The 10,785-nt window shown below is 41.8% G+C and overlaps 1 protein-coding gene across 2 annotated transcripts in view; it reads right to left on the bottom strand.

Moving 5' to 3' along the window:
- DCT (dopachrome tautomerase) overlaps positions 1-3,491 on the bottom strand; it is a 31,600-nt gene extending 28,109 nt beyond the window's left edge. Inside the window, exon 1 of one of the 2 annotated variants that reach the window (XM_007456377.1) lies at positions 3,133-3,491. In XM_007456377.1, coding sequence (XP_007456439.1) covers positions 3,133-3,427 — 295 coding nt within the window. In that variant the 5' untranslated portion in view covers positions 3,428-3,491. The remainder of the gene's footprint in view (positions 1-3,132) is intronic. The other variant, XM_007456376.1, reaches the window with a different exon arrangement.
- Between the last annotated feature and the right edge of the window lie 7,294 nt (positions 3,492-10,785).

Here is a 10,785-nt window from a genome sequence, read left to right as displayed (position 1 = left end):
GGAATGCCAACTGGCAGGTGAGACTTGGAAGGTGAATGGCTAATGCCAAAGTCTCCTGAAATTTACCACTTCTTGACAATTAAGTTCAGTAATTTTGGGGGTTCAATTTATCCCCACAGAGAATAGAGAAGTTCTCTCTAGAGAATTTGAGCACATAATTTAGGGGTTTTTTTCCCCCTCAGAGTTTGCATTTATTTCTTTTTATTGAGCTAAAATCTTTTACCAACTTCAAGATCGTGGAGACTATGGGTTTTTGTGTGTGTGTTTTTTTAATTGTGATAAGAATAGCCAACATGAGATCTATCCTCTTAACACATATTTAAGGGTACAATACATTATCGCTGACTCTAGGTAGAATGTTGTACAGTTCTGTTGTACAGAACTCTAGGACTTATTCATGTTGCTTAACTGAAACTTTATGCCTATTGATTAGTAACCCTCTACTTCCTCATCCTCCCAGCTCCTGGTAACCACCATTCCATTCTTTGATTCTATGAATTTGACTATTTTAGATGCCCCATATAAGTGGAATTTTTCAGTAGTTATCTTTCTGTGGCTGACTTATTTCCTGAGTATAATGTCCTCCGGTTTCATTCATGTTGTTGCATACTGCAAGATTTCCTTCTTTTGTAGGGCTGAACGGTATTAAGTTGCAAATACATACCACTTGGCGAGGATGCAGAGAAATTGGAACCCTCACACACTATTAGTGCGGCTGCTGTGGAAAACAGTATGGAGGTTCTTCAAAAAATTAAAAATAAAACTATCATATAATCCAGCAATCCCATATCTGAGTATTTAACCAAAGGAGTTTCAATCAGGATCTCAAAAAGATATTGGCATCTGCATGTTCATTGCTGCATTATTCCGAATGACCAAGATGTGGAAACAACCTAAATGTCCATCAAGAGATGAATGGTGTGTTTATCTTTCCACTGTATTAACAAAGCTCAAGGTCATCAACAGTCTGGTTGCTAATATACATTTCTTCATTAATAAATTTTGGGTGACACCAGAAGAATCCCAGTGATTCTATTTGCAAAAGAATTTTGAGGCTACCAGAGATCAGGTTTAACTTCTGAAGACTGCCTTCTAAATCATGAAGAAATTACTCTCAGAAAGCAAGCAACTCACTCTTTAGGGAGAATAAACTGAAAGACATGTGTCTTGCTTTGAGGCATATGACACATCACAGTGATAATTATGTATACCAAATAGCTGTCCAGCTCAGTCACTAAGGACCTAGCCTGGTACACTGAGACTCAAAGACAAAGACCATCTAGCCAACATGAGTGGAGCCATCCAAAGTTGGGACGGAAAGAGCTATGGTCCTGAATGAGTCTAGACAGATCAAATCCTGGAGGAGGGAGACAACTTACATCACCGTGACCCTAATTTACTGCCACTTCTAGAGGAATATTTATAACCATTCCCTCAGGACAGGGAGACTGCAATTATCTCTTCTATTCTGCCATCCTTGATTCCTTCAATCTCCACTTTTTAAAAAACTTGCTAGTCAGGTCAGAAATATAGAGTAGATGGTGATAAGGAGAGTTAACAGTTATATCTGAGTTCCTAATGTCTTCTGCCCCCAGGATTCTATAAAATGGAGATTCCCAACCTTTGTAACTTGTGGTACTCTATCATTAATTGACCTGGAAATAAGTTTTCTAGAAGAATTTTTGAGTCATAGACAAAGAAGTCACTGTGTAGTGTGGTTTCCAATCCCACAAGTAATATGAAACCTGCTGCCTCTCATTAGACTGAAAAACCATGAGAATCTACAAGATAATATCTACAGAAGCAAATGCTCAACTAGCTTAGAAAAAATGAACAGCATATATTCAACATGCTATTAAAAACTTTTTGTCACCCCAAGACAAAACAGTTCCTTTGAATCACAGAATTAACAATATGACAACAAAATGATTATAAAGCCAGAATTTTTTTTTCTTTTCCATTGTGGTTTATTACAGAATATTGAATATAGTTCCCTGTGCTATACAATAGGATCTCGTTTATCCACTGTATAAAAAATAGTTTCAGAATTTGTTTAAGTTAAAAAAATCTGATATCATTCCTACATCAACATCACAGCCCTTTGTACATTCCCTTAGTTTACCTTTTTATGTCCTTACATAGCTCAAATATCTGTATTTTCCTATGTGCCAGCATCATATAAGAACATCAATAAAAACATAATTTCAAAAGGAAAAAACTCTTGTGTGGCTAGACACTGTAGAACAGTTTCCAAGGGCTTTGCTAAAGTTATGGCTTATGTTTTTTTGTGTTCCACATGCGCTGCCAGCCTTTGAGTGTTTATCACTGCTGTGCATGTTTGCTGAACACTGGAGGGGAGGCCCGCCAAAGAGGATTTGAGATGGCTCAGAAGAGCCGGAGGATTAAGAAGTGCACAGAGATTTCAAAGAAACAGGTAATAAGAGAGACCAAGGTCTAAAAGAGAGACACTGAGCAAATTTTGAAACGCTCACATCAAACCCAGGTAAGAGTGAAAAAAGCCATTTTTATCTCATAACCAGCCTCTCTCCTTCAGCTCGTGGAGAAAGCTCTGTGGTGCCACATCTCTCCGATGCTGGCAAAATTACAACCCAATCATAACCTTCACGAGCAAGACGTATCCTGCTTGAGACCTGTTCAAATCATTAGGAACGCTGAGACTTGGACTACAGAACACCTACCCTCGACGTCTGTCTTCCAGATGCCAAGCCTCACCCACCACCCTCTTCAACAAGTGCAAACCCATTTCAGAAGGAGAGGGCACTGAATCCATCTTGAAAGGACTTGCTCTAAGTTTCCAAGCTGACTCTTGGGCCCTTTAGCTTACCCCTCCAACAGAGAAGCCCATGGTGTGTCGGCATGCGTTCATATAACCAAGCTTGGCCCACGGAATATTTACTTAGTGTTCATAACTAGATATACAAAGGGTGTGAAGAGTACACCAAGACATCAGCCTTACTCAATTCCCTGCCTACGGTGGACCAACTTGGTTTGCTTTTCAAAGCCTAGTCTAAGCATCTCAAGAGTCCCATCTCTTCCTTGGAAGGGGCTCCTTTCCCAGCGGGCCTGCCCCACCCAGCTGGGCGCATGCTCACGTCTGCCCGCCTTCCTCACCTGTGCACCTGCAGGTCCGGTCGAAGAACTTCCGTGGCCACCGCTCTCGGTCGTCCTGGTTACGCAGGACGTAAGGACCGCTCCAGGGCCTGGTGTCGGTCTGCACCTCCGCGCACTGGCCCCGGCCCTCCCGAGAGCCGCAGACGTCGGCCGTGTCGGCGCCCAGCGGCGGGCAGCACTCCTTGGCCTGCAGGCTGCCCACCGTCATGCAGACCCGGGGGAACTGCGCCCGCACCCGCGGCGGGAGCGCACAGCCCAGGCAGCTGAGCAGAAGCCCCCATCGAAGGGTGCTCATGGCTTTATAATCAGGAGGCCTCTCGCCTTCCACTCCTCGCCTCTCTCCTGCTTTCTTCTTGTCTTCCACTCGAGCTCTGGAGCATTCACCCAGTTTTTGATTTTTGTTCTTTGGGGATTTGCAGTTTGGGGCGTGTATTTTTGTTTCACGTTCTATTCCTCCCTTCTTGAAAAAAAGACCCACAAAAATTACAGAACCTGCCTGTGTGCACGTGTGTACATGCACATGCACAGACCACTTTATATGACTCAGACCACTAAAACAAAGTTAATTCCATTAGAAGCACCTCTAATGGCCAGATTTAATGAGGGTAGCGCTTCTCACCGCCTTCCCCCGTGAAATCAGGCTTTGTCTAATTGAGTTAATTGACGGAGCGCTCCAGTCATACTACTTATTATACTGGTATTTCTAAACCCCCTCCTTTCCTCCTTAGTCCATGGCTTTAATTGCCTTGAACTCAGTTCAAAAGCCAAACGCCGTTTCGCCTTTATTCTGCCTGGCTTGCCAAATCACGGGGCCCTGTGGGGTTTGTGTAAGGGCTGGGAGAAGCCTTCATTAGGGGGATTAGTATTGGACAAATCCTCATCGTTAGCACATGACCCAAAGTGCACAATGAAGCAGATAAAGTTTCTGGCTTTGTTTCAAGAAGGCCAAACCATCTTCATTATCTGGGCTCACGTGCTCCAGCCAAGCTTGTGACCTCAGACTTCCTGGGGAGTCAATAGAGACAGTGAGCTCGTCGTCAAAGGCCCTTCATAGACCAGCCGCACTGCTAACTGCAGCTCACTCCTGACTGCTCCCTGATGTGCGTGAAAGACCACTACAGGCCATCACACAACCTGACAAATAAAGAAACATTTATTGAGGGCTGACGAACAAGGAATTGCTTTGTTCCACAATTCACAATGAAGGAGCCTCTTCCCTCCAAATAATAAGGTACTATTCTCCTATTCAGCAGGTCTCTGCAGCAGATTTTTTTTTTTAATCACACAAAGTACCATGCCACCAGAAATTCAAAATTGTCATTGTCTAATTATCAAGAGGCAGTGGGACAATTTGGAGCAAGGGCTTACAAATGATGTCTTTTGGTTTATGTTAAAGTTAAGCATTGTCCAGCTTCAGTCTAGAAGGCAACGCCTCCCCAGTGCTTCCAGAGGCAGCGAGGGGAGCGTCCAGATGGGCAGCGGTGGCCACCTGTGAGAGCATCCATACTCCCTCCTCATGGTAGAAACAGGACTCTCTTAGTGCCATAAGGGTCTGTGCAGACAGCTGATGCAAAACTGCTCCAGACAGTGTCTAAGAATGCTTTCTATTTGGGCATGGAGATACAGAATGTTATGTCCCAAAGCAAATTCCTAGGTTAAAAAAAATTTTATATAGCTGTTCCCACCCCATGTACTTCTGTGTCACCCCTATGATATTAAGTTGCTGTGACTAATTAAATGTTGGACTTACACAGAAATGTATGCTCTCAACTCTGACTGTACACCGTTGCCAGTTTGTAGCCCAAGCCCACTGAAGTGGAATCTCTGAGGGTGTGGCCCAGACGTCAGCATTTTTTCTGAGTTCTCTAAGCCATTCTAATGTGCAGTCTGAGGTGAGAGTCACTGGGTCAGAATAAAGCAAGGCTCCAAAGGAAATGCTGGAATCAAGTCAACTGAAATATTCCATGTGTGTTCATTTCCTCGAGCTGCCTTAATACATTTCTACTAACAGTGGCTTGAAGAAGAAACGTATTCTCGCACAGTTTTGAAGACCAGAAGTCCAGACTCAGCGTGTCGTTAGGACTGCGCACCCTCTGAAGGCTCTAGGGGAGAATCCTTTTTGCCTCGTCCAGTTTCCAGTGGCTGCTGCCCTTCCTCAGCTTCCTTGGTTTGAGGCCACATCATTCTAATCTCTGCCATAGGACGTGACCTCCTCCTCTCTGTGCTTTAATATTGCTACCCTAGACGGAAGCCCTAAGCAGGTCAGAACAGAGTTAAGAAATCCTCATGTTGATACAGGAGCCTAGCTAAAGTAATAATTTGGGGTCCCTCCTCCCATTACATTAACTGAGTTATCTTTTGGTATCAAGCCATAAGCCTACATTATAAGGCATGTCATCGCAAAATACCGTGTGAAACTTGTAAGGCGTTTTTCTATCATCTCATATACATCACAATGTCATTTTTATGAGGATCCATGGGAGAGATTTCTCTCAGGGTTCAATTTCCAGAAAAACGGTGCTTCCCCGTAGCAACTAGCTTGCCCTGAACTTTTAGATCCTATGGATCTTAGGATACTGTCTCTTTCTTTGCCTTGACCATTTATGACGCTTAGAACCAAATTCGTAGCCCCATGTCTAGCAACTGATTCACACAGTGTTTTGTTCGATATTTGCTTTCCCATATGTTCCTAGATATGGAAATTCCTATTTTATCCTTTTGCAAATTTATGTATTTCTCCAGTCTATCTCAAGTTCCTTGAAAAAGGAGGCAGAGAGATGTATAGATGCACACATACATTTCTGTGTAAGTCCAACAGTAATAAACTCCCAGCCAAGTTGTTGGTAAGCAAGCCGAGGCTTAGAGAAGAATTCAAAAAGAATTCCTGAGAAGCTGGTGTAAGTAATCAAACATCTAAGGACATAAGCCTAGAAGATCTCAGATCATGAGTATGGCTGTAATTAAACATTGCCTTATTTACAAAAACAAAAGTCTTTGCTAGAAACCGAAGAGCAGAATCCAGGAGGAAATACCTCCTGGGCGCATTGAGACAATTTGTTGTCGGCGGAAGCCGTAAAATCAAGGACTATTCTATAGAATGTTCTGAAAGCCAATAAAGAGAGGCAGCTGTATATCACAGAGGGAAATAATCTGAGTAGAAAAGTGCCTTATCAGAAAGCAATATATTTTATCCTTTTCTTTTACAGTTGAGGCAAGAATCTGAATGAAAATTGATGTTCTGCACACGTTGATTTTGCATCTCAGCATCTAGTACCATCTTGCACATAAAAAGGACTCAATGCGCGATTCTTTAGAGAATTTGTGGACAATGCAGGGTGGACATGCAAAACCTTGGAGGTAGGACGCAAACCATGCCTTCGCTACATTCAAAGGAGGAAGAGACGGCTCAGAGCCTGGTAAGCAATCAAATGGGGTGGTAAACATTTTAGAGCCATAGCTAAGATTAATACAGAGAAATCAATCATCTGCCTCTTTCTTCTGCTTGTCAGCGAGTTGCCTGCTCCTTTTCCATGCCCCTGAATGTGAAAATCCTCCTTGTTTTTAGCCCTGCTGGACTCCTCTGTCTGATGCTTTTTGATCTATTTTCTGCAGCCACATCATGGGGAAAAGAGATTATTTTTTTCCCCTGTGTCCAAATTGTTTCGTAAACGCTGGGCATCTGTCCTGATAAGGGTTTTGCTTTCTACATCTAAAAGCTTTTCTTTTCTTTGTGGTGTGAATTGTTCTTTGGAGGAATCAAGGGTTAGGAATGGGCTGTGTGGTTTCTGGTATTTCAGTTGGATGCATTTTTTCCCTCTTGCATGTATTTTTTGCTAGTCTATTCTTAAGGCTGTGTTTATACATCAAACAGGTTTTTTAATTTCAGATTTTGCATCACTCATCTTTATATCCATCTCAGTTCCTTGTTATGCACACTTGTGCCTTCTAATCTTTATTTTATCATTTTGGCTTTTATCCTTCATCCTGGTAATGGGTATTCAATATGGAGTTTTTTATATGTACCTCTGTAATTTAATGACTGACTTGGGTAAGTAATATAGCTACTCCCCCTTCAAAATACAGATCTGTGGAAGGGAGAGATTCACTCCCCTTTCTGCCCACTTCTGATCAAACCCAACAAATACCACCTATATATTTGTAAGAGGTTGTATGGCCTGACAATGTAAATTTTTTACACAATTTTAGTACTAACAGATCCACCATAGTCTATAAATGTACAATTAAGACAGTTTGGGATCTGCAAGGATCACCAAAATATAATGTCAAGAGAAAATCATAAGATACATAACTGTGAATTCACTATGCTAACACAGTGAGGGAGTGTATGTGTATGTGTGTGTGTGTGTAAATATGTAGAATATACACAAGAAACTGGTGGAGTGGCTTTCTCTGGGAAGGGGGCCTAAAGAGCTGGGGAACCAGAGAGAAAAGGAGATTTGTTTTCATTCTATATTTTTGTACATTTTGAATATGGAACCATTCACATGTAGTACTTACTTTTTAATCATAAATTTTAAAATTTAAGTTAAAAAATTTAGAATGATGGGTACTTGTGAGGATGACACTATATAAAGGAACCTCCTGTAAGTAGTAGAAACAATATGGCTTTGGCATATCACAGATTTGTTTTATCGGTCTTGGTCCTGCTACTTACAAATTCAATGGCCTTGGACAAAGTAGTTATCCTCTCTCGGTCTCAGTTTCCTCATCTATAAATCACATTCACACTTACACACATACAAACATCTAATCCAAGAATCTAATTAGAAGTCCTTTTCATAATATATTTCCTCTGGAAACTAAATCAATACTTCTAACTTCAGCACATGGAAAATATTCTTATCTATTATGCAATATTACTACCCAGAAATGAAGGGAACTGTTCTTTCCTAGATTCTGCTGAATTAATTAAATGATGATGTGCTATGTTTACAGGTACGCTATTCTCTTAGCCTTAGAACTTAGGAATCTCCATCATTAATTATAACAAATATATGTGTGGATAAAGCTTAAATAAGCCACAGAGGCCGGGAAAACCAGATTTGAGGGAACTCATTAATTTCAAGGGCTGACAAAGATGAATTCTATCATTAAAAATAAGAAAAATAAAATTTAAAAATTCTTCAAAAAATACTTGACCTGAATCTGATACTTATACCAAGCTCATTATTTTATCAGTGCTGTCCAAAAGCATCTAACCATGGTGGCTGACGCCGTCTTTGGAAAATATTTTTTCTTATTTAATCTCATCTAAATTAATTCAGTTACTTTTAATAGGCCAAGTGCACACACACACACACACACACACACAAATATACATAGCCCAAAAGAATAACTCTAAACTTCCAGTTCATTTTATAAGCTACAAAAAAGAAATACGTTCTTACAAATCACGGCACACAGCAACCTACTAAATTTAAATTTTGCTGTTATGAATTCTTCTTTTTTAAAGTGTTCGGTTTACTTCAATTATAAGAGGTGCTTATAATGACATAATATTTTATAGTCATAAAAATCAGTTGAAATTTATGAACACCAACTGTCCACTTATGCCACAGAAATGGATTTCATCTTGAGCAGGATTATTCGAAGCCCAAATCAGAACTCAGAAATGATGGAGGGGTGAGCAGTCTTCTTGGTGGAAACATGTTTTTCCTCCCTGAAGACTCAAGGAAACACAAAGCTGTAAGTGAAGAAGCAAAGTCATGGGGACTGGGAACTACGGAGGGTGAAGCATTAAGGAGTAAAATACACTTAAAAATGCCTTCCTGGGCTTCCCTGGTGGTGCAGTGGTTGAGGGTCCGCCTGCCGATGCAGGGGATGCGGGTTCGTGACCCGGTCCGGGAGGATCCCACATGCCGCGGAGCGGCTGGGCCCGTGAGCCATGGCCGCTGGGCCTGCGCGTCCGGAGCCTGTGCTCCGCGATGGGAGAGGCCACAGCAGTGAGAGGCCCGCGTACCGCAAAAAAAAAAAAAAAGCCTTCCTAAAGCAGCAGCTGAATGCAGTTGGCAGTTTTCCAGCAGTCACAGGATCAGCCTCTTCAGGTGCCCTCCAGACACTTGCACCAGCCGAGTGGCACCTCCTCCGCAGAACCTTGAGTTTCATTTCCATAGAGCCCACCTCTAGGCTCCTAATTTTAATAATCTTAACTTATTCCTTTTGCTACCGATACTGCTTCCGTGATACCTTAGGGTTGTGCTTTTACCCTTTCAAGTACCTATTTCACAAGTTTCTATCGTGTTAACAGTTCTCTATATTAAATTCTCTCTGTTAAAAAAACAAAAAAACAAAAAAACAACTTACCTACATTAAAAAAAAATAAACCTCCCTCTATGTCTTCAATTTCCACTGAAGAAATTTGACCTCACAGAATCTGTCTGAGTTGCCCAAGATCACACAGATGGTATATTAGCTCGCTATCATTGTCGTAAGGAACTGTGAAAAGATAAGCTAAAGCATATTCAGTTTTTTAAGGGTTTATTTGAGCAAACAGTGATTTGAATTGGGTAGCCCCAAACCGGAAGTTGTTAGGAGTGCTTCACCAGCAGGAGCTAGGGGCAAGGTTTTTACAGAGAAGGTGCAGCAGCAAAGCAAGGAAATTATCTGATTGGCTATAGCTTAAGTGGTTGCCTTTTGGGGGAAAGCCTAGTCAGCTGTTTGTGATTGGGTTGTTCTTAAACTTGAGGCTTTTACAGGAATTCACTCTGGCTTAGGTTCTGATTTGCTTGTGTAGATGACTAAAACATTAGAGCCATCTCAGACCAATGGCCTCCTTGTTTGGTTACTTTAAACACAAAGTACCACAAACTGAATGGTAGAAATGTATTATCTCACAGTTCTGGAGACTTGAAGTCCGAGATCAGGGTGTCGGCAGGGCCACGCTCCCTCTGAAAGCAAGAGGCAAGGATGTTTTGCAGACTGTATCCCAGCTTCTGGTAGTTCCTTGGCTTGTGGCAGCCTAACTCCAGTTTTCACGTGGTGTTCTCCCTGTGTGTGTGCCTCTGTGTCCAAATTTCCCATTTTATAAGGACACAGGTCCACCCTAAGTCCACACAAGTCCAGAGGTCCCCCCTAATCCAGCATGACCTCATCTTACATCTGATTAGATCTGCAACAATCTTATTTCCAAATAGGGTCACATTCTGAGGTACTGGGGTTAGGACTTCAACACATAAATTTGGTGGGGAAACACAGAGGGAACACAGTTCAACTCATAGCAGATGGTAAATGGTGAAACTGGACATCAAAACTCATAAACTCAGTATCTTTTCACAACCAGGTCACCCTCAACCATTCACCTTTTGGCTTTTGAAGGAGGATTGGTGTGGGTCACGTGGCTGGGAGAGAGACACTGAAGAGATGTTGGGGAGACACCATTATAAGCCTTAGCTGCTTAGCTGCTTTCTAGTGACGAGAAGAATTCTGCTTAATCTCATCGGAAATTCCGAACTGGGTGTTGGCAGCCTACTTCTTTAAAGGTTAGCATTTGTCGGGCAGTACCACTCCTATTATTCTACAGTTAGTCCTATACATGATCTCTTTGAGCCATACTATCTCATAAATTATTCAGCTGATGAGAAGTTTAAAAATTGTTTGGACCAATCATCTGAGAAAACCAATGCCCACACAGAG

Source organism: Lipotes vexillifer, unplaced genomic scaffold, assembly GCF_000442215.2.
Source record: "Lipotes vexillifer unplaced genomic scaffold, Lipotes_vexillifer_v1.1 scaffold154, whole genome shotgun sequence".
Lineage (NCBI taxonomy): Eukaryota > Metazoa > Chordata > Mammalia > Artiodactyla > Lipotidae > Lipotes > Lipotes vexillifer.
This window is presented reverse-complemented; position numbering and strand designations above follow the sequence as displayed.